This window comes from Cyanistes caeruleus, chromosome 9, assembly GCF_971803275.1.
Source record: "Cyanistes caeruleus chromosome 9, bCyaCae1.hap1.1, whole genome shotgun sequence".
In the NCBI taxonomy this organism is placed as follows: domain Eukaryota; kingdom Metazoa; phylum Chordata; class Aves; order Passeriformes; family Paridae; genus Cyanistes; species Cyanistes caeruleus.
Window position 1 is genome coordinate 33,728,940 of NC_141709.1, and position 23,747 is coordinate 33,752,686.

The 23,747-nt window shown below is 51.9% G+C and overlaps 1 protein-coding gene across 6 annotated transcripts; it reads right to left on the reverse strand.

The window, feature by feature from the left end:
* Positions 1–680: 680 nt before the first annotated feature.
* On the reverse strand, positions 681–16,899 carry GNG12 (G protein subunit gamma 12). Of its 6 annotated transcripts, none has more exons than XM_086841442.1 (6): positions 16,487–16,782; positions 11,494–11,591; positions 11,250–11,325; positions 10,355–10,412; positions 2,203–2,319; positions 681–1,701 (listed from the first exon to the last, which is right to left on the reverse strand). In XM_086841442.1, the coding sequence occupies exons 5-6, from the start codon at positions 2,296–2,298 to the stop codon at positions 1,576–1,578; spliced, it is 222 nt and encodes a 73-aa protein (XP_086697568.1). In that variant the 5' UTR covers positions 2,299–2,319; positions 10,355–10,412; positions 11,250–11,325; positions 11,494–11,591; positions 16,487–16,782; the 3' UTR covers positions 681–1,575. The 6 variants fall into 6 exon arrangements, with proteins under 6 accessions (XP_086697568.1, XP_086697569.1, XP_023788027.1 ...); XM_086841443.1 differs by having other exon boundaries at positions 2,203–2,322; positions 16,487–16,768; XM_023932259.2 differs by lacking the exon at positions 11,494–11,591 and having other exon boundaries at positions 16,778–16,836.
* Between the last annotated feature and the right edge of the window lie 6,848 nt (positions 16,900–23,747).

The following is a 23,747-nucleotide window of genomic DNA, read 5'->3' on the forward strand; positions in this document are numbered from 1 at the left end:
TTAAAATGCTGTCAGATTTGGGCAGTGGTGCTGGATCTCCACCCAGGATCAGCACCACAAGCTTTATTTAAGGGCAGACACCAAGAACATCCCTGCTGGGCTGGGAACAGGGAGCTCAAACCAAACAAAAATTCCAGCTTCTTCCCAGATTCCTGGAAAAACAACAATCAACAGCACAAGGCTCCTTCCCTCCTCTCAGCCCTGCACTGAGCAATTAACAGAGCTCATTAATTCTCTCCAGGTGTGTGACAGACACAGACACAGCAGAAAAACAATCAGGGCAGAGCCACATTGTTGGTTTTCCCCACTGCCATTAGAAAAATATCCTGATTACAAAAATAATTTGCACAACAAGCACGGGATAAGCAGCAGGTTTCTCTATCAGGCTGATTTTTGGAGCTCTGCCAAAAGAGATTTGTTAAACAAAGTTCATTTTTTTAATTCTTTTTTTAATCTATATCAAAAGTGGGTCTATAATTTCATACAGAAATGACAAATATGTAAATGTAAATGACAAGTGGTTCATAAATTCTGTAAATATCCTCCCAGAAATGCAGGGTTATGGCAGATCACTTCAGCTGCCTGCACAGAAGGACATTTGCAGCCAGCTGAAGTCAGGGTATTTCTGAACCCTTCAAAATTTACTGTTAATATAGAAGGTTTATATATCTCCACACACACACAGAAAGACTTTTTTATTATGTGTATATATAAAATATATACTAGATGGATAGGCCCTCCAATTATAAATGCATAACCACAAGCTGGAGATAATTTGGCATTTTTCCTGTTTAAAAATGATTTTTTTTTTTTAATAAAAACAAGTTCTGCCTCCCTGCACAGAACCCAGCTGGGGTTGGGAGTGAGGGCAGCGTTCCTCCAGCTCTTCCAGGGCACTTCCAGCCTCCTGTTCTGGCATTTCTTCCATGGTGTGTTTTATAACAACACAGGTTTTTTTTATTCAAGAAGAAAATGCAACAGAATCCAAGGTGGAAATTCTGCTTTTTCAACTCTTGGAAAGCAAGGAAAGCACCTCTGATTCCCAACTCTTATCCTTTCAAAGCCCTGGGAAGAGAGGCCAGCGGGAGGAAGGCTGAGGCACAGCTCCCTGGAGCTCCCCAGCAGCTGCTACAACCATTTTGCAAGGTAGTTTTGGCTAGAAAATGCACTTTAAGCCTGTCTGGGCACAAACAGGTGCTGCCAGCACAGGCACAACCCCCCCACACCCCCCCAAAAAACCAAAAAAATCCATAATTTTATAAAATGTAAACCCAGTGATTCCATCTCTACAACTTTGCTTTTTCTGCAAAGCTCAGGCAACTTTGGTCGTGATGGAGTTGGCAAATTGCCACCAGGACCCCTCCATGCAGAGAGACCCTGGAGCCCATTCCCTGGGCCAGGAAAGGCAGGGATTCAGTCAGAAAGCTCCTGACAGAGACAGGGATGAGCAGGAATGCCTCGGGAAGCTGAGGGAATGGTGTGGACGGGGTCGGGGTGCAGGTACCTGGAGGAGCGGCGGCGCTCGGCCCGGCCCCGCTGGGCTGCAGGGGCTGGCCAGGAGGAGCTGCCCCTCTCCTATAACAAAATGCAGGTTTTCTTGTCCTTGAAAGGGTTCTCAGAAGCTGGAATCCCCATCAGCAGAGGGTCCTTCTTGGCGTGCTCCTCACAGTACAGCATGAGGTCTGCCGAGGCCTTGGACACCTGAGGCACCAGGGGGAAAATGGGCATCAAAGGGGGTTTTCCATGGAAATGGGGTGAAAATGCTGAGGGCTGGGAGGGAGCCAGGTGGGATGGGAGAGGTGCTGGGAGATGGACTCGTTCCCCAGGGATCTGCCTGCTGCTTTGATCCACGGGGAATGAAGGAAAGGATGGAGCCCACCCCAGGCAAAGGCTCCACCTGGCTCCTACAGGAAACTGGAAACCAACAGGAGGGGCTTCAAAATAATTCCAGAGGAATTTTTATCTCTCCTGGAGTGACAGGACAAGGGGCAACTGCTTCCCTCTGCCAGAGGGCAGGGTTGGCTGGGATACTGGGCCACAAGAAGTGGATTTATTTGGATTTGTTGAGCTTTGAGAGGGGGAAGCGCTGAGCTGTGTGTGCACAGAGACACAAAACACACACAAACACTCCGTTATCTCACTGTCCTACAGCCAGGAGGGGAAAAACAAGGACAAGGAGGGGGAAGGAGGCTGTGCCCTCACCTTTATCCTCTCGATGGAGGCCTCTATCCTGAGCTGCTGCACGGTCCTGCGGGCCTGGGCGATGTTGTTGGTCGTGGTGGTTGTTTTGCCAGACATTTTCAGTGGAGCAGGGAAGTTCTGCTTGGAAAGACAGGGGGTTGTTATTCCAGAGGGCAGCACAGCACCCTGAACTGCTTTTACACAGAGGTGGCCACTACACACTGCAAAAAGGGTTTTTTTTTAAATTATTATTATTATTATTATTATTGCTATTATTATATCCAACAGGACCGAGAAGCTAAAAGGTTGGAGCTGCAGGTTTCTGGGCTTGTGGACCAGCTTTGGCCACTTGATGCCCCCCATCTCCAGCTTCCCCTGGGATTCCAGGGATCCCAGAGGATGCTGGAAAGCCACAACTTCCCTGTGAGCTGCCCCAAGGAAGGGAACAAGGTCCTGAGCCCACCAGGGAGTGAAGGCAAGGAGGAAACCGGGATGGAATCACACAATATTGAGGTTGGAAAAGTTTTTTTGAGACCATGGAGTCCAACCATTCCCAGCGCTGCCAAGGCCACCCCTGCCCCACGTCCCCAAGTGCCACATCCCCAGGGATTTTAAACCTCTCCAGGGATGGGGATTTGTCACTGCCCTGGGCAGCTGGGCCAGGGCTGGAAACCCTTTGTGGGGAGAGATAAAATCCCTGGCACAGGCTGATCCCAGCATCCCTGGCTGAGTCCTCAGTGTCCAAGGTTTGGAGCAGCCTGGGACAGTGAGAGGTGTCCCTGCCGTGGCTGGGGTGGGATTTTCTCTTTCCCAACCCACCCCAGTGTGGGATTCCCAATGATTCAGGTCTGCAGGGAGCCCAAGAGCCCAGCCCTGTCCCTGAGCTGTGTCCCAGTCTCCAGCAGGACCCTGCTGCCTGCGGATCCCTCCTGCCCCTGCCCTGAGCCAAGGCAGCTCCATGACCTTTCGGAGCAGCTCCTGCAGGACTCAGGTTTCCCTCAGCCAGCCTGGCAGCAGGGATGATTTCCAGCTGGTGCTCCTGCCAGCCCAGCCAGCTGGGAGCAGCGTTATCCTGCTCTGAGCCCTCGCTTCCAGGGGATATTCCTTGGAAAAGCTCTGGGCAGAGCAATTCCCAAGAGACAGAAAACGCCTGTCCAGGCACAGGACGGACATTCCCTCCTAGGGCTGCTGTCACTAAAAACTGATTTACTGGAATAAACAGCAAGAGAATCCTCTCCTGCAGATCCATGGATGCTCCAAACCCATCCAGCCTGGCCTTGGGCACTGCCAGGGATCACACACTGCCAGCCCCAGCTGCTCTGGGAATTCTATTCCAGGGAACAATTCCTGCCCAAGATCCACCTAAACCTTCCCAATCTCACCTCACAGCCATTCCCTGTGTCCTGTCCCCTCCATCCCTTGTCCCCAGCCCCTCTCCAGCCCTCCTGGAGCCCCTCTGGATGAAAAATGAATCTTCCAAGCAGGGAACTCCAGCAGGCACAGCCAGAGCTGCTGGGTTCAAACCCATCATCTCTGGGATATCAAGAGCACAGACCCACCACAAACTGAGCCCAAACTCCCAGTCCAGTCCCTGCAGTTTCCCCTCACAATATTCCAAACCCAACCCAAAGGAACTCATTTTTTATCCAGTAATGACTGCAGCTCTGAGAGGACAGTTCAGAAGCTGCTGATTTCTGTAATTTTAGTAATTTTTTTGGGTTTTTTTAAGGGTTAAAAAACCTTTCTTTAAGGGTTAAAAAAGTTAAAAGGGTTAAAAAAATTAAAAGAGAAACCATTATCCTCTCATTTAACTGGGGAAAGGCCACGCTCAGCCTTGCCTGCCCCAGCCCCAAACCCCCTTTTGCCACTGGAGCTGTTGGATTCTCTGGATCCCTTCCCACCCTACATGGATTGACCTCCTTAGGAAAGTTCCAGTGCTTATTTTCCCAGCTGCTTAGCTTTGTTAATTAATGAGATGTTTGGAAAAAAACGAACCAAAACAACCCAAACCATAAGATTTGAAAATTAAATTGCTGCATTTGCCCATCTCCAAACAAACACGAGCTTTAATAGCCCTCCTAAGATTACTAAATCTCTTCTACAGGGAGATTTACAACAACTAGGTCAGCTCCCAATAAATCTGTTTTTCTTCCCAGTTCCTGGCAACGGATCCGAGCTGCTGCAGCCATGGGATTTCTCACAGGGCAGCCTGGACTTGACAAAACTCTCCAGATTTAAACTGGAGGTGTCGGAATTCTGCAGAACTTGGGGGTTCTGAACCCTGGGCAGGGTTTTCTGGGGTAGGGAAGAGGAAGAAGAAGTTGCTTCTTCTCCATCAGTCGGAGAGGGAACGGCTCTGATTTCTAGGAAATGATCCCTGAAAGCCTCCCTCATCCTCAATTCCCTTTGGGATCTCTTGTGTCCCAGAAGCTCCTCCTTCCAAAATGCTCCAAAAATCCATTTTCAAGAAGTTTTTCCATTCAGCACCCAGAACAAAACGTGGTTGGTGAGCCAGGTCAGGCTGGATGGGTTTGGAGCAGCCTGGGACAGTGGGAGGTGTCCTGGCCATGGCTGGGGTGGCTCTGGGTGGGCTTTGAGGTCCTCTCCAAAGCACCCCAGGATTTTCTGGTTCTGCTGCTCGGAGGGGGCTCCCTGGAGGAACACGTGGTGACAACCTCGGTCCCCTGGGTGTGACAAGGCACAGCAGGGTGGTGCTGACAGAGATTCCCAAAGCCCAGAGCAGCTGCAGCCAGGGCTGCAACTCTCCCTGGGGTCTGACTCAGGCTAAAACCACACAAAAGGATCAGACCCAGAGCAGCCTCCCCTGGCACCCCCAGCCATGGCAGGGACACCTCCCACTGTCCCAGGCTGCTCCAAACCCATCCTGGGACACTGCCAGGGATCCAGGGGCTCTGGGAATTCCATCCCAGCCCTTTCCCACCCTGCCAGGGGAGAATTTCTTTCTCATTCACCCACTGAACCCTGAGCCCTGCAGAGGAGGATTCCCACCAGTTGCACTTTGCCAGGGAAAGGCAAAACCACAGGAAACCTCCAGTGAGGTTCCTGCAGCCACACACCTGCACTTTATCCTGTCTTGAAACACCTGCAAACAGCTGGAGCTGCCCCTCTTGCACAGAAAAGCTCCATTTTTCCAGGCCTTGCCCCATTTTCTTTCCTCAGGCTTTAGGTAAGGAGGTTGCCATGCAGCAGATCCCCAGATCCGCCCGGGCTGCCTGCCAAACTCCAGCTCCAGTGGGATAATTAAACTCTGGACTGTCTTATTTACTCTTTTAGATCCAGGACTTGTGAAGCACCTGCTGAGTGAAAGGTAATTAAATCAGCACTGCTAAAGTGGGGCTGGGGATCTGCTGGAAATCCCAGCAGCTCTCTCTTGAAAACAGCTCCCAGTTTGCTCCAGTTATGCCAAGCCAGCTCAAACTGGAGCAGCAAAGCCTGGCTGGCAGCTGGAGAAAGGCTCAAAGGTGTCTTGGAACTGTTTCTTTGGAAATAAAGCACATTTTGAGGTGAATAACTCAAAATTCAACAACAGCACCTACAACTGTAACACCCCTCCAGCTCCTGGAGATCCAGCCCTGGGTGATCCAGACCCTGGAGATCCAACCCTGGATGATCCAGCCCTGGGTGATCCAGCCCTGGGTGATCCAGCCCCTGGATGACCCAGCCCCTGGATGATCCAGCCCCAGGAGATCCAGCCCCTGGATGATCCAGTCCCTGGGTGATCCAGCCCCTGGTGATCCAGCCCCTGGTGATCCAGCCCCTGGTGATCCAGCCCCTGGATGATCCAGCCCTGGGTGATCCAGCCCCTGGATGATCCAGCCCCTGGATGATCCAGCCCCTGGATGATCCAGCCCCTGGATGATCCAGCCCTGGGTGATCCAGCCCCTGGGTGATCCAGCCCCAGGAGATCCAGGGCTGGCAGCAGGGATCTAAAGTTCTGCTGCTGCAGGAAATCGATGCTGGAGCAGCTCCAGCCTGGAAATGTTTGGATGCTGCTGGTGGATAAACCAGAAACAATCAGCACCGTGGGAATGATCCCACCTTTCCCAAAAACTCACGAAAAGGGGGAAAAGAGGGGAATGAGCAGTGGGGTGAGCTCAGAGCTGCTGCTCCCAGCTCAGTCCCAGCCTTGAGCTTGAGGCTTTTGGTAATTCCACCACAAGTGCTGCAGGTTTCCAAGTTCCCAAATTCCCTGGGAATTTTTGCTGGGAGAGTTTTTAGCTGGATCTGCTTTGTCACCACCACTAACACTGATTGCTGCTCCACAGCCCTGCCTGCAAATCCATCCTGCTCCTTCCTCATCCCTTCATCCCACTGCTTTCAGCTGGGACCCTGCAAACAATCTGGGAACAGCAGCAAACCCCAAATCCAGCTGCTCCTCTCAGTCACTCACATTCCCCAGAGCTCAGGGCAATAAAAAGAATTAAATTTTGCTTCTGAAAACGCGGGGATTTGTTGGGCAGGGAGGAGGAAGAGGGGGATGCAGGGAGTGGCACCAAGCTGAGGTAAATCCTTATGGAGAACAGGGAAAAATAGGCACAATGCCCACCCTGGAGGGGTGGCACAAGCAGGGTGTGATGGCAGAGCCTGGGCTGAGGCACAGCCCCACTCCAGGGGCAGGGCAGGACATGGGGAGAGCTTTCCATGGATCCCAAGGCTGGATCTCTGCACGTGCTCCTCTCCCAGGAGCTCCGTGGGAGCGCCGGGGCTGGTTGGGACTTGAATGCTGGAGCTTGGTTTTCCTACAGGGCACCCTTGGGAGCAGGTTTGTCATGACTTGCAGAACCTGAAAATGCTCCGAGTCCAAGCCAGGAGGCCACTGCTGCCATTCAAGGAGGGGGGCAGGAATAAACAACTCAATTCTGAGCGTGCATTGGAGCACAGCCGGCTCCAGCAGCACGTAAAACAATTCCCCACGAGCATCACAAAGTCTCTGCAATTGTGATATTCCCTAGCTTTGATTTTTGATTTTTTTAGGCCTCCAGTGGAAGGATCTGTTGGAGGAACCTCGGGGTGCCTGGCTCTATTTTCAGCCAGAGGATTTGGAGGCTCCCCAGATCCTGCACACCCCGGAGCAGAGCAGGATGGAACAGGGGGACCCACAGGAAGGGTGGGAGAGGCACAGAGTCCCCTTTCCTGGGAGAAGGATTCCTCTGCCCACCTGAAACCTCGGGGGTCTCGGGGGTGCTGCTCCCCCCAACAGTGACAGGCAGGGGCTGCAGGAGGTGCCTTGCCCCGGCAGCCCCGAGGATTTTGGGATGGACTCGGGAAGCATGGATATTTATTCAGAGTGGGGAAAAGAGTGGAAGGGTGGGTGTGGAGGGGGAGCAGCCCTGAGCTGTCCACGGACACCCCTGGAATGGGAATTCCCTGGGGATGGGAACGCTGCCCTTCCCATCCCCACCTCCAGAGCAACCCCTGCCCGGCTGTGCCAGCTGCTCCTGAAGCACCAGGGACCCTCTGTCCCCGCTGTCCCCTCCATCAGCAGCACCAGGGACCCTCTGTCCCCGCTGTCACCTCCATCAGCAGCACCAGGGACCCTCTGTCCCCACTGTCACCTCCATCAGCAGCACCAGGGACCCTCTGTCCCCGCTGTCCCCTCCATCAGCAGCACTGCAGGGGCAGTTCACAGCACTCCTGCTCCCACCACTTGTCCTGCTGGGAGGAGGAAGGAGATTCCAGGCCAGCAGCTCCATCCCTGCTCCGGCCAGCCTGGTTTTTCCAGGCTGGATCAGCACAAGAGAAAGCCCAGGGCTCCCGCTGTGGGGCCGTGCTGACACCCAGTGGAAGAGCTGGAATCTTTTCCTTCTGCTGCGCTGCCAAAGAGAATGGAAAACAAACCCTGGGCAGCAGGAAAACACCAGGGTACTGCCCTCAGCCAGGAAACTGAACTGAGAGTGAAGGGAAAAGGGGATTAGAGAGGCTTTGGGGTCGTTTCTCTTTTTATGGTGCTTTTGTCCCATCCCCAGAAGGGTTCAAGGCAAGGATGGAGCAGCCTGGGACAGGGGAGCTGTCCCTGCCCACGGCAGGGGTGGCACTGGGTAGGCTTTAAGATCCCTCCCAACCCATCCTGGAATCCATCTGGAATCCATTTGGAATCCATCTGGAACCCTCATTCCCCACACAACGAGCAGAGAGACGAGTGGTGCAACATCCCCCAGATCTCCAGGAGCACCCCGAGCCGCTCCCACGCTCTGCAGACTGAACACAACACCCACAGTGCAGGAAACACAAAATCCACAGGGCAAACAGTGCAGGAAACACAAAATCCACAGGGCAAACAGTGCAGGAAACACAAAATCCACAGGACAAACAGTGCAGGAAACACAAAATCCACAGGGCAAACTTCCCAGGAAAAAATGGCAAGAGGGATCATCCACCCTGATCCCACCACGGGAACCAGTGGCCAGGAGAAGGATTTCTCCACACCTACCCCAAACCAAGCTGTGAGAACCAGCAGCTCCCTGGTTCCTGGCATGTGAGAAGGGCTGGGTTTTAAAACAGGACTGGGTTTTAAAGCAGGTCTGGGTTTTAAAATAGAACTGGGTTTATAAAACAGGACTGGGTTTTAAAATAGGACTGGGTTTTTAAGCAGGACTGGGTTTTTAAGCAGGACTCAGATGAGATTTACAGCGGTGACACAAATATTTTATATGTGCTAGAAAAAGTTTGGGTTTGGTGAAAGAAATCAAGATCCTCCCCCAAGGATCACACTCTGGAAAAGGAAAGCTGAAACATCTGGCAGCTGCAGGACTTGCAGTGGTTTTGGGGAGAATGGGGATGCTCTGGGCTGCTCCACAGCTGAAGGGATTGGGGCAGCTCAGATTTTAAACCAAATTTTCCAGCAGAAAAGATCCAGCAAAGCCCAGCTCTGGTTCCATGCCCCTCCTGGAGGAGGTGCAGCAGCCAGGGCTGGATGGGGAATGGCAATTCTGGCCATGCAGACACACCTGGCTTGCACAGGGTCAGTGCAAAATGAGAATAAAAGCCCCTTAAAGCACAGAACATCCCATTTGTGATGTTTCCTCCTTCAGAGAATTTACACTTGAGAGCAGTGAGATATTCTACACTGGAGAATTTTTTTTTAATTATAAATAATGCTGCCAGTGTCTTAATTGGAGATTAAAATCCTTAATGATGTGAAATGGAAGGAAGCAGACAACTCCCAAGATCTTCAATTGGACTTGGTGTTCTGGGTGTTTAATTAAAGCTCTGTTCCTTCATAACCTGCACTTCAGAAGTTATTTCTGCTGATCAAACCTGGGCTGCAGCTCCCTTTGATTTTCAAATTCAGCCTCCACTGTGGGGTTCTGCCAAGCCCAATGTGCATTTTGGGTGAGGAGCAGTGGAAAAACCTGCTTTTTCTTTCCTCTGCATTCCTTCTGCCTTCACTTTTTGTACCTTTAGCTCACACAAAAAGTGACTTTAGATCAAGGCTACTTTGAAAAAACATCTGAGCAGCGTTATTTTAAAAGACACCAGCCTGAAGTGACTGGAAAAGGCAACGAGCTGCAGGGCAGTTTCTCCACAGAAGGTCCCTGCTCCTCATTCCCACTGGGAAAAAAGGGGAAAAACTCCAAAGAGACATTTGAAAATGCCAAAAGAGGCTGAAAATCAGGAGAGGGCAGTGCTGAAAGCTCAGTCAAGGGATGCAGCCTGGCCCCAGGTTCTGTGACCTTCAGCAGATTCTCTGTCTGCTGCAGATAAAGCCCAGGACGCTGGCTCAGGATGCTCCAAGAACTGCAAAGGTGGGAAGGATTTCACCTCCTTGGCTGCAGGAATTTATCCAGGTGCCTATTTTTAAGGATGGGAGGGAGGGAATATAGAATAATTTGCATTTTTTGATGGACAAACAAAATACAGGTAGCACAGCAAAGACAGAAATGATGAATATTTGCAGGCTGGTCCTTCCTAATCAGAAGAATAAACAAGGAAAACCTTAATTTCTGTGGGAAAAGTAGGTTTTCTGCCCCCTAAATTCATCACAAGAGCAGTCAGGCAGTTAAAAGAATGAGGTGAAAAGTGTCAGCAATCCTGCCAAGGACTTTATATTTGTTCTGCTCCAGAATAAAATTAAATCACCAGGGTTTGGGACCTGTCATGCTGCTTTGCATTTTGCACGAAACAAAAGAACCAGAGTGGACTGGAAACTCACCTACATAGGCAGACTTGCTCCCTGACCAGCTTGCCTTGATTTTATCAGTGCAATGATCCTGAAACAAGAATAAAATTAAAATTATAAGGATTTTACAGTGCAAGAAAGCCAAAGCTTGGGGGAGGATGGGTTGGCACTTGTGGTTTAATGCACAAAAATCATATTTTGAGATTGGAAAATCTCAATTCCTCAAACCTGGAGCAGCTTGGGAAGTGGGAATTGTCCCTGCCCATGGCAGGGGGTGGGACTGGATGGGATTTAAGGTCCCTTCCAACCCAAACCATTCCAGGGTTACTTTGTCCCTGGAGACTCAGAGCTGTCAGCCTCCAGTGATGGGTTCTCACAGCTGGGTTTAAATCACTGCCCGAACAAATCTGAGAGCTCACATTCCCTATGGAGGCCTTACACACCCAGAAAGAAACCTGGAATGGTGGCAGTCCTCAAATCCTGCAGGCTCTGAGCTCTGCCTGGAGCCTTCTCCTCTCCGGGTGAGCACCCCCAGCTCTGTGAGGGTGATGAAAACCATCAGGTGATGGGAATTCTGTGAGCAGGGAGAGGATTTACAAGAGAAACCATCTCTGCTCTCCTTCTCCTGGCTGTGCTGCTGTGAGGATCCCGAGGGCTGCACAATCAGCTCACACACAGGTGTGCAAACAAATGTGTCAGCTTCCAGCACCTCCAGCAGGGACTGGCAATTCCCTGCAGCTCCCAGGGCAGCTTCCCAGCCCTGCAGAGAGCCCCAGCGTGGAACTGGGATCAGGAGCAGCGGGCACAGCCAGGGCACGGCCGCATCCGGGATTGCCACTGGAATGAATCCCAGCTCCAGCTGCCAAGGGCTGGTGGAGCTCTGGCACAGCCATCCCCTTCCCTCATTCCCAAGGAGGGAAAAACCCACCTGAAATTCCCAAGGGCTGGTCCTGAGCAAGGCACAGAGGGGACAGGCAGCACAGTATTCCCGTTATAATCCCCTGCTGGAAACGGGATCAGGCTTTTAATGAACACTGCTCAAATCATTGTGTGGAGGAGGAAAATAAATTGTGTTAAGGACAGTCTGCCTTGCCACAGTCCTTGTCCCTGTGCCAGGCTTGTCCTGTCCACATCCAGCAGGGAAAGCAAAATAAATAAATGGGACACGTAACCTCCTCCACGGACGTGCGGCCGCTGCACAAAATCAAAGCTGGGATGGAAAAGCTGCTGCTCTGCTTATCTGTGCAATATCCAAATCAGCTCACACCCCCTGGCAATTGTCAGGGAAAAATGAGAAGAAATTTAGAACTGACTCCTGCATCCTGAGGGGGATGAAAACACAGTCAAAACAACCACGGAGCACACGGAATGGTTTGGGTTGGGAGAGACCTTCAGGGCTCAGCCAGTCCAAGCCCATCTTTAATGCATCTGAGGAGTAATTCCAGCTCCTGGGGCTGCCCTCCACCCCAGAGCCACGCTGATATTCCTGCCTAATCAAAGCTCCTATCAAAGCAGCCATAAAAACCCACAAAGCCAGCATTGCTGGCATAGTTTGAGGCTGGTGTAATGCACCCCCTGCAAAAGCCTCCGCTCAGAGGCCAGGCCACGCTTGGGAAGGAATAAATCAGGGAAGGGCACGTGGGATGAGGAAATTCCACAGCTGGATGGGTCCCAGTGCCTCTGGCCAAGGCTGGCAGCACCAGGCAGGTCCTCCTGCACTGCAGGAGTTCCAGTTCCAGCTGGAGCATCCCTGCTTTGCAGGAGGAATCCCACGCAAGTTCTACAGCAACAGGAACCAGATTCAGCTGGGAAATGGATGGTTCCTCTCCCATAAAAGCCAGGGACACTTTCTGCTTATCCCAAAATCCCTGCCCTTGGAAGGGGTCTTGAAGCTACAAACAGAGCTGCAAATGTCATTTGGGATCTGCTCAAAATTATTCCCAGCAACCACAGAATCACAGACTGGTTTGGGTAGGGAGGGAGCTCAAAATTCACCTCATCCCACCCATGGCAGGGACAGCTCCCACTGTCCCAGGCTGCTCCAAACCCCCTGACAGTGCCAGGCCCTGCCCACCCTCCCAGAGAGGGATTTATCCCCAAAATCTCATCCAAACCTGTCCTGTTTTCCCCTTTCTGTGATAACCACCAGTCCCTGATGTGTCCCTGGTTCAGGCAGCAAGGGCTGGGTCCCAGGGCATCCCCTTGGCATTCTCTTGCAAACTGGGAGGGAGAATTTTCTCTCCTCAGCTTAAAAGCACCAGAAAATCTTCTGGTTATGTGCTCTGGGGGAGGTTGGGCACAAGGCAAGCCCTCATTTGGATGGGAAAACCAGACAAAATGTGCTCCCACTGGTTCTGCACAGGGAACAGCTCTGGAGAGCGAAGGGGGATGGCACAGAGCAGCAGCCTGGGAATGCAGGCTGGGAATTCAGGCTGGGAATTCAGGCTGGAAAAGCAGGCTGCTCCCTTCCCAGCAGGACTGAGATTTCCACCTCCCAACACCCCGGAGAGCCACACTGGAGGATAAAACCCACCCAGAGAGCCAGGGCTCAGAGCTGGTGCTGCACGTCAGAGCCGGGCAGGAAGGCTGGGATCACACATCCCAAAACAAAGTGTGCCAAAAAATAAACCCTGTCCCTGCACAGCAGGCTTGGAAAGACACAGGAGAATGGATGGGAAGACAAAGGGGGTAAAAAAAAGGGGAAGCAAGGCTGGCTCCTGCCTGAGCTGAGCAGAATGTTTAAACAAGGAGCTGATCCCAGCGGCCACGTCCTGCCGGCCTCAGCTGCTCAGTACAAATAATCCTCACAACACACTTTTTTCCCTTTCCCTCCTCCCTCTGGAACTCCATCACATGCCAAGACGCTGATACGGACACAGGAAGCTGAATATAAACACGCTGCCTGTTTTACCAAATATTCAAAGGAACACAACTAAAAATACTCGGCTGCTGGTGCCCAGGAACATCCCAAAGCTGTGATCCACCCCCAGCCACGCTGCCTGGGGCTCCAGCGATTTGGGGCACACTGAACCCCAAGCCTTGGCTTTCAGAGAATCCCAACTGGTTTGGGTTGGGAGGGATCTTAAAAGTCATTTTGTTCTGTTCCCCAGCCATGGCAGGGACAGCTCCCACTGTCCCAGGCTGCTCCAAACCCATCCAGCCTGGCCTTGGGCACTGCCAGGGATCCAGGGGCAGCCCCAGCTGCTCTGGGAATTCTATCCCAGGGCCTCCCACCCTGCCAGGGAACAATTCCTGCCCAAGATCCCATCCAGCCCTGCCCTCTGGCACTGGCAGCCATTCCCTGTGTCCTGTCTCCCCATCCCTTGTCCAAAGTCTGTCTCCATTTTTCCTCAGCTCCTTCAGGTCCTGCAAGGCCACACTGAGGTCACCCCAAAGCTTCTCCTCTCCAGGTGAACATTCCCAGCTCTCCCAGCCTTTCCTCCCAGCAGCTCCAGGAGTGGATCCTCTCCTCCCCAGGGCCACCAGGCTGGAAGGGGTTCAGCAGCTCCCCAGTGAGGAATGTTACATCTCCTGGGAATGCTGGATCCCCCAGAGCCACGTGTCACCCCCACCTCCCTCCCTAAGATCCCAGGGAGAATCCCACCACAGCCCAGTCACCCTGAGGACTTCTGTCACTTCTTTCTCATCAATCCTCACAAAACACGGAATGGAAACTTTCTGCTCGTGTCAGCAGTGTTGTCTCACCCTTCCCAATTCCCTCCCAGCTTGTTCCTGAGAGCAGAAATGATGTGGGTCCTGAGCTCCTGACACCGAGGGCAGGATGAACACTGAGCTTTGGGAAAATCAGCCCAAACTGTGTAATACTGCAAAATTCACCACACAGCTGCACAATTCCAGCAGTGCAGGAATCCCAAGGGTCACCAAACATCTGCAGCTCCCATTTTCCAAGAAAAAACGAGTCTCTCGAGAACTGGGGGTGTTCCATCCCAATCAATGGAGTTGCACTCCAATTCCTGCCCCTGCACAGGGATATTTCTGTGCCAGGACACAGGAGCCAGCAGCCTTCCCCCCATTCCCATGGTTTGTGTAAGCACAGATGGAGTTGCAGCAACTCAATCCTCCCTGGAACAGGGCTCCGTGGCTCGGCCAAGGCTGTGCTGGTGTTTCCCTTGATAACCATAAACCTTTGGAAATGATTCCCTCCGCCCCCGGCAGTGATCTCTGCTCTGGCAAAGGGGACAAAGGGAAAGGGCGGAGGGGAGGATTTTATGGGGCTGCACCAAGGATTTCTGCAGCAATATGGATTTGCTTTCGCAACAGAGCACACTCAGAGAGGGATACACTGGGATTTGGGAAGCTGTGTCCAGGGAAGGAGCACGTTCCCAACCCCATGGAGCTGTTGGGTTCAGCATCTCCTGCAGGGATGGTGGAGCCACAGGAAAAGGAGGGAGAGGGACTTTTTAAACAGGCAGGGAGAGACAGGAGCCAGGGAATGGCTCCCAGTGCCAGAGGACAGGGCTGGATGGGATCTTGGGCAGGAATTGTTCCCTGGCAGGGTGGGCAGGCCCTGGGATAGAATTCCCAGAGCAGCTGGGGCTGTCCCTGGATCCCTGGCAGTGCCCAAGGCCAGGCTGGATGGGTTTGGAGCAGCCTGGGGCAGTGGGAGCTGTCCCTGCCATGGCTGGGGTGGCTCTGGGTGGGATTTGAGGTCCTCTCCAACCCCAACCATTTGGGATTCCATAATCCTACAGTGTCACCCCAGGCCCTACTACAGAGAACTCGACGTGAATCTGGTTCAAATATTCCAAGTCTTTCTAGCAACCTAAAAACCTAAGAACTTTCAGTACTTAAAAAGTCATCATATTGCCAAAGAAACATCATATCTGAAATAAAAAGATGTCTAAAGCCCACAGCACAAGTCAATAATTTGATTTAACACCAGCAAGATGTGAGAGATCAGTTGCTCTGCTGCCTGGGAACCCAAGAAACTCCTCCAGGATAACAGGAGAACTTCATCTTCCAAGGAAAAATCCTCCATCAGCTGGGTGATTATGGAATGAGCCCATGCACAGTTCCTCTCTGGAACGGACTGCTCCCTGATTAGAGATATCCCAAATGCTGTGGTGAGTCCCACACTGGGGTGAAATGAGGGATTGAGGAGTCATTAACTCCATACTAATCCCTCAATCTCATTTAGCAGCGCTGAGCAGCACAGAATCCTGCCCTTTACTCCCAGAACTGTATTTCTAAACCAAAATTTACACCCCAAACACACACAAGCAACGTGTCCCTGATCCTGGAGGCTCTAAACCAGGTGAAACACCGGGTAATCACCTGGAAAATGCTGCCAATTCCATTTGATGTGCCCCATTAATTAAATCACAGAATATCCTGAGCTGGAAGGGACCCACAAGGATCAAATCCAGCTCCTGGCCCTGCTCAGGACAACCCCAAATTCTCACCCTGTGTCTCCCTGAGCTGTGGCAGCCTCAGGGCTGGGACCATTCCCATGCAGGAAGAACCTTTCCCAAAATCCAGCCTAAACCCCTCCTGACACAGCTCCAGCTCCTTCCTAAAAACACCAGGATAAAATCACAATATGCACTCAAAACCCTCTTACCCCCCAGCTCCCCCCCAAAAATAAAGAATTTAAGCTTGCAATAGAAAATCTCAATTTAAAAGTTACTAAAAGAACTAAAAAAGTTACAGGAGTTTGGCTCCATGATCCCTTCGAGCTCAGGATGTTCTGCAATTCCATGATTCCAAGCAAACTTATTACTGCAACAGGGTGTGTAATCTCAGTATCAACACGAAACCTCCTGGAATAATGACGCTTCCCACTAATTAACCTCCTTCCCACACTCATCCCACAACTCCCCGCACGTGGGAAACTTCCTCCGTCAAGCAGAGCTCGGGGATTCCAAGGAAAACCCAAGGTCTGATGGCTGGGAATGGGAAAATTGGTCAAATTTTAAAGGATTTAGCAGAAAACTGGGGTGGCCTCCATGTATTTGGAGCTGCCAGCTCATGGGGATCCCCATGGTGCCATGGGGAAGGTCTGGAGGGAAGGAGAAGGAAAGGAAGAAAGAATTGCCTATTTTAGAATTATTTTTGCCTCATTAAGCAGATTGGGTTTTTTTTACATAATTAAGCAGATTTTGCCTCATTCCCTTGCCACACTTCACTTGTTGAACCACATCACACCTGCTCTGCGCTGCCTCCCGCCGGGAATCCTCCTCAGAACAACAAAAAAAAGGGGGAAAAAAAGAAATAATTTTAAAAAAACCCCAAAAGCTCCAAACCCAGCCCAAAACCAGCCAGGCACCGCTCGGGCCCGGCCCGCCCCGCCAGGCCCGGCAGCCAAAGGGGCCGGGCCGGCGCTTCCCGCTGTCCCAGCGGGGCCGGCCGGGCTATCCCGGGCGGCAAAGCTCGGTATTCCCGCTGGGAATCCCCTCCCGGCCCGGAATCCCGGGGTCCCGGTGTCCCGGTACTCACCGAGCGCCGCTCCCGGTGTCTCCACGGGCGACCGGAGCGGGAGCGGACCCCACGCCCACAGAGCGAAGCCCCGCCCCTTTTCCTTCGGCCCCGCCCATCCCCGCGTGGCCCCGCCCCGCCCCGAACGGGGCGGGGCGTGGCCACGCGGGGATGGGCGGGGTCAGGAGAATGGTGGGTGTGGCCACGCCGGGGTGGGCGTGGCCACGCGGAATTCCATATCTAAATCCGCTTTGTCCTGTTTGGGAAGGGGATGAGTGAGAAAAGCGTGAGGCCGAGGGATGGCTCAGGGGGTGATGGTGCTAGAGAGGTTGGAGCACGGATATCCTGGGAATTTTGGGGTTGTGGGTGTCGCCAGGGAGGGGCAGGTTTGGTATTTGCAGAGGCTTGTCTGCTGCCCGAACGAGCCCGGCGAGCCTCTGCTTGTGGGGCTTTGATCCTGGGATCACCTGGGATTTGTCTCCAGAGGCAGGGGAGGGTGTGGATTAAAATTTAAATATGGGTTCTTGCCTGCGAGCTGCAGGAGGGGGAAGGGCTGGAAAATGACGACCCTAGAATAGATTGTCCAGGGAAAATGTGGCTGCCCCATCCCTGGAAGTGTCCAAGGGCAGGTTGGACAGTGGGGCTTGGAGCTCCACCCTGGGATAGTGGAAGGGTGGAATGGGATGGGCTTTAAGGTCCCTCCCAATTCCAGCCGGTCTGGGATTCTATGAAATTCCAGGAAAACTGGGGAAGATGCTGCGCTCATCCCCATCACCACCTCTGCCCGGAGCATCCCTGCCCTGAGAGCTCCAGGAAAAGCTCTCCTTGCTCTTTTCCATGGTTTTTGCACGGGCGGGTTGTCGCTGTCCCTGGCTCCAGCCTGTCTCCACAGCAGCTTTTATGGGAGAGGAGATGGGATCACCAGGCTGCTCGGCTCCTCTTTATTGCCATTCCAGCTGGGAACACAGGGATGCACGGGAGGACCTTGTCCTGCTTTATGCCCCAATATAAAAAAACAAACCAAAGGAAATCTTTAGGAAGACTGTTAGAAGAGAGGGAATTCTTCATTCCATTCCTAATTAAAAAGACAGGAATCCAGTTTTCCCCAGTTTTCCCCAGCCAGGAGGGAAGCGTTGCCCTCTCGTGGGCTAAAGCAGCAGCTCCCCACCATTCAGCCCTAACCGAGTGCTTAATTAGCGGCGTTAATTAACTACCTGTGGCCTCACAGTGCAGCACTCTGCTCCTCCTTGGGTTCCCTGGAGCTTGGCAGGGATTCCCAGGAGCTTTGCTGGGGCTCCTGTCCCGTTCCAGTTTGCCAGGGGCACACACTGGGAGGGCACCCTGGGCTATGAACTGGGCACACTGGTTTGAACTTTGTCTTTTCTCTATTAAACATTTATTTTCCTTTCCACCAGGGGTGGGATAAAGACTCAGCAAGATGGGATCTCTTGTTTCTCCTTCCTTTTGTTCCCCCCCAGACATTGACCCAGTGGATGTCTCACCTTTGTCTGAAGGCAGGACTGAGTTCTTCGGATCCTGGTGATATAAGCACAGGTTTCCCTGTCTCCTAGAAACACAAATATATATGGAAATGTTTATTATGATCCCTGGATCCCTGGGAATGTCCAAGGCCAGGCTGGACAGGGTTTGGAGCAGCCTGGGATAGCAGAAGGTGTCCCTGCCACGGCAGGGGGGTGGCTCTGGGTGGGCTTTGAGATTCCTCCCAACCCAAACCAGTCTGGAGGTGAGATACTGGGAGCAGGACTGGGAGCAGGACTGGGAGCAGTATCCAGGGTGGAATCCTGTCCCCCAGCACCGTTTATCTCTGTGAACTCTCGCTATTTCCTGCATAACTGGGTTCAGAGTTCAGCCAAGGGCTGTCTGCAGTGCACAGCCTGGGAGGTTCTGCAGCAGCTCTGCTCTCAGGGTGCACTTTGGTCAGAGAAAGCAAATCCAGATTTCTTCTGCCTGTTTGACACTGCTGCTCCTTCCCACCTTGGATGCTCTGTATCCCTTTCCAAGGAGGGGGGGAATTCACTCAATGAACTCGGGGGGTTTTCCCAGATGGATCATGGAAATCTGTGATGCTGGAGAAAATGAGCCACATCACTTCCAGCCCAAATGATCCTGGCAGGAGCCAGACAGGAGCAGGCAGAGCAGAAAAACTCACTTCTTGGACAAAATCATCAAAATTATACCATGTTCCCCCTCAAAAGCCAATGAGTTTTCCCCAGAATCTGTGCAGAGCAGGAATTTTGGTATGGTTTTCCCAAGATCTTTGTAGGATGGGAATTTTGGCTTTACTGAGCTTGTATTTAACCAGAAAACCAGGAAAAAATGATCCTGCAATTAGCTGGGAGCAGGCAGGGGCTCGCTCCTGGTTAAAGGCTGGTGCAGGGTGGAGGTTGTTGTCCTGCCTTTCAGCAACACTGGGATTATCCCTGAGCATGGAGTCCAGGGTGACAGCCACAGAAAGGGACCTCATAAACAAAGCAGCCAGCTGTGCACAGCCAGCAGCCAAGGAAGGCTCTCCCTGGAGCACAGGAGTGATCAAATTCCACGTGGGAGAAGCGGAGGTGCAGGAGCCAGCACAATGGGATTTCCAGGACAGCCGTCCCTCGTGGCTCCTCTCTGCAGTGCCTGGCACCGTGTCCCTGGCCAGGAGCAGCTCCTGCTCCCCCAGCTCCATCCCTGGAGCTGCCATCCTTTCCTTCCAATATCATTGGAGAAGGAATGGGAGCCCCCATTCCCATTCTGAGCCCCCTCAATGTTTATTTTCCCTTACTATTTATCATAGATTCCTTCCACAAAGGAATCTCTTCAATCCCTGTTTCACTTAAATCCCCATCCCTGGGGCTGGATCCCATCCTGCTGGAGCCAGCCTCCCCTGGAAAAGGCTCTCCAAAAGGAGCACATGTGATAAACAATCCCATTTTGAGTGGACACCCCTGAGAAGAGCCTTGCTATGGATGTTCTGAGCAATCATTAACACAACAAAAACGATTACACACCAAATATCCTTGTGTTCCCCATAACAAACGCCAGCCACCCTTCAGCATCCTCTTTCTTGGGTGTAAAGACTTATTTCTCCACTAAAAATTAACCAAATGAATAAATGCTTGGAATTATGCCTGTGGGAATGAGTAATTTCCTACAGTTCATAGAAATATTTCCCATTTTTGAACCATATTCTGGTTTATCTTTCCAGATAATCACAAAACCACTCTCCCCTAGTTCCAGCTTGGCCAGCTGGTAAAGCATCTGACACCAGGAATGGCTAAAACACTCTGAGCATGAACATTCCCTTATTTATTCATTTCCTTCCCTATTTTTGGGCTTTGTGTTGTTGGAATGACGCAGCAGGAGTGCCCAGGGACAGACCTGAGTGCTGTAGCTGGGGTGTGCTCTCCCTCAGGGGCACAAGGAGTGAGTTCCATTGTTGCCTCACCTCCATATCAATCCCAGCCGGTCCATATGGACCCACAGAGGGCTGAACGTGGGTGCAGGCTGGGATCTGCTCCATCCCTGCTCCAGGGATGCTCCAAGCAGTCAGGAGGATGTGGGCAGCAGGATGTGGGCAGCCAGCACTGGCAGAAGAAGCCTTTTCATCACTCCCATCCCAGATGAGACCTTGGTCTTGATCCAAGGACTCCGTGTGATGGGTGGGTTTTTCCCTCCAAGGAGGGATTTTCACTGCCTGGGTGTGAGCTGCTCATCCTTCACCCACGGGCAGCCTGAGGCAGATAATGGGATGCAGGGGTTGGAGGAAAACATGTAGGAACAAAGGAAAACCATAACGTAGGAGAGAAGAGTTTTCGTATCTCCATCCTTAGATATTTTTAGTCTGAAAGGCACAAATGCATCACTGAGCTCTGGAAGGAAAGCTCCCCGCTGCTCTCCATGTCAGAGCCTTTGGAGCAGTGCTCTACCTGGGCACCTACATCCAGGAGCAGGAAAACCACGTCCCTTTAGCTGGAGGAGACATCTCCCACTACCCCTGGCTGCTCCCAGCCTCATCCATCCTGGCCTTGGACACTTCCAGGGATCCAGGGGCAGCCACAGCTTCTCTGAGCACCCTGTGCCAGGGCCTCACCACCCTCAGAGGGAAGAATTTCCTTCCCAATATCCAATTTAAACCTGCTCTTCTTCAGTTTAAATCCAATTCCCTTTGGGAAAAGCCCCTCTCAGCAGATCAGCTGCATCTGCTCTCTGCTCAAGGCTTGGAGCAAGTTCTCAACACGGGCTGCCAGGAAGAGATGGGCTCTGGTGGGGCCCCACACGCCCCTTCCCACCTGGATAAGAGCTGAGGGAGCAGTTGGCATGGCTGGCTTGGAAGACTCTGGTTCTGTGCTAATCCAGGAAAACACAATCATTCCTTTCCCTCTAATTTTCAGACTTGCTGCAAGTGTGAAGAGGACAAAGAGCAGCAAATGGGATGGAGGCAGCAGCCCAAGCCAGACCCTGTTCTGGTGCCCAGCTCTGCCAGCGAGGTTTGGCTCCATCACCACGGGACTGCGAACAAACCCAACCGAGCCATGGCACTGCTGGGTTCCCCTCCTTCCTTTGCTCCTCCATCCTTTTTGCATTATTAAGTGTACTCCCATCTAATAGGATTTTATATCAAAGTTTTTCCCCAAAGTGGGAAAAAAGGAAAAAAAACAATTAGGCAGGTCTAGCCTGGCACGCAGCAACACCATTGAGCAGGAGGCTGCTACACTGCCGTTGGTCTGGAGCCTCTTTAGCATTTTCATTAGCTCTCCAAAGCTTTTGATGTCCCTAATTTATGCCACAGACACTGCAGAGGAGGCAGGCAATGATTAAGATGAGCTTTTACTCTTCTGGAGTGCGCCGGGTACCTCGTGGCTACGGACCCTGCATATAAAGCAATATTGCTTATTATTCCAAGCTGTTTGTTCCATTAATCATGAGCCTGCTTTGCTCTGGGAAGAGGAATTGGAATACAGCAATATTCTGTCTGCTTGTTTTTAAAATACATGTGTGGGTGGACACTCCAGCTACTGCTCACATTTTTCTCTCGCAAGAGGAGCTGTTCGTGATTCTCCTCCCCAGTGTTTTCTCTTGACACTGATTTTGTTCATGGAACTCGGGAAGGGAACTGCCTCAAGCCTGTCAACCAGTGGTGTATGGAAATAAGGAGCATTAACTGAGAAATTTCACAGAGGGAAAGAATTTCCTCTTGGAATGGAAAGGGTGGTCAGGCTGGACATTGGAACAGGGAGTGCCCATCCAAGGAAGGGCTAGATGTGACACTCAGTGCTCTGGGCTGGGTGACAAGGTGGGAGCTCGGCACAGATTGGGCTTCATCGTCTTGGAGGGCTTTTCCAAGCTCAGTGATTGCACAATTCTGTGATTGAGTTCAAAGTCACTCACTGCCCTCATGGTCCCAGCCTTCAGCAGCCACCCAGGCAACAGTGGGGGTCGGGATTCCTTCAGGATATCCCAAAGGGAATTTCCAGAGACCACGCTGTTCAACTTGTGATCTCAAGAAGACACTACGGAGGCATCAAAAGCAACTCAACAAGTTGTGTCAGCATCTTCTCTGACCTTGTCTCACCACATCTGTCCTCGTGAAGAAACTTCCAGAAAACCAGAGAGTTCTGGGGTAGAACAAAATGAAAAAGAGAATAAAACAACCAACTTGAGCATTATTAGTGAGTTCCCATCCAGCTCTCCAGACACGGACAGTGTGTCAGGGTATCTCCAGGATGAAAGGTTTACAGGATGCGTGAACAGCTCCATAAAAAACACGTTGTCACCAGCTCTGGGAAAAGCACTGCTGGAAACAGCAGGTAAGGCCAGAGCAGCTCCTTCAGACAGCAGAGCTGCTTCTTCATCGCTGACAGATGGCTTCACCTCAATGTCCTTCATCAAAAGAACTGAAAAACTACAGGTCTGCTGCTTTTCTAAACTGCTCTTATTCAATCCTTCCAATATATACCCTCAGCACAAAACACAGCATCCACTCCAATGGAATTCCCTTCCAATAGGAACGATGGATGGCACACACCCAAACCAGGTTAGTTCAGTTCATATGGAAACAGCCAATAATAGAATTTATTAATACAATACAATTGAGCTGCACACCCCAGGCAGAGATTAGTTACAGAGCATGAAAGGCAGACACAGCAGGTGTCGCTTGTTCCCCTTCTGGTTTGGGTTTCTGAACTGGGACACCCTCAGGAGCACCCCAGCATCTCCACTGCCACACAGTCTTGGTCTCATGGCAAGCAAAGGAAGCTTTGAATTGTGGAATTGTTTAGGTTGGAAAAGTCCACTGAGATGGTCCAGTTGAATCATCCCCCCAGCACTGCCGAGGCCACCGCTGGCCCACGTCCCCAGGTGCCACATCCACACAGCTTTGAAATCCCTCCAGGGATGGGGACTCCACCCCTGCCATGGGCAGTCCCTTCCCTTGTCTAACCACTCTTTCCATGAAGAAATTCCTGCTGATGTCCGACCTGAACCTCTCCTGCCCCAGCCTGAGTCCATTCCCTCTCCTCCTGGGAGCAGATCCCAAATCCCCCCGGCTGTCCCCTCCTGTCAGGGAATTGTGTAGAGCCAGAAGGGCCCCCTGAACCTCCTTTTCTCCCCTTTCCAGCTCCCTCAGGGATTCTCCCAGGTGCAGGAATGCCTGGGCCTGTTTTGTTCCAATGGATTGTTGCTCTGACAGATCCCTTGGAGACCTCCACACCCCGCACAGGGAACACACAGCAGTGCTAATGACACATTCCAGAACATCCTGGCTGTGTGAGTAATTGCAGATCCTTCGCACAGGCATCTCCATGAAGGCAGTGGGAGTTGTAGAGACATTATTAGGTCTCCTGACATTTTAAAAAGGCTTAGACAGAAAACGTCTTTGGGGGGTTTCAAAGGCTGCGATGGAACTGAAATAGTTTCTGCAATAATAACCAAACAACCCACGAGGAGCTTTGTGTAACTGCTTGGACATGAGAGAACAGAGAGAGAAAAA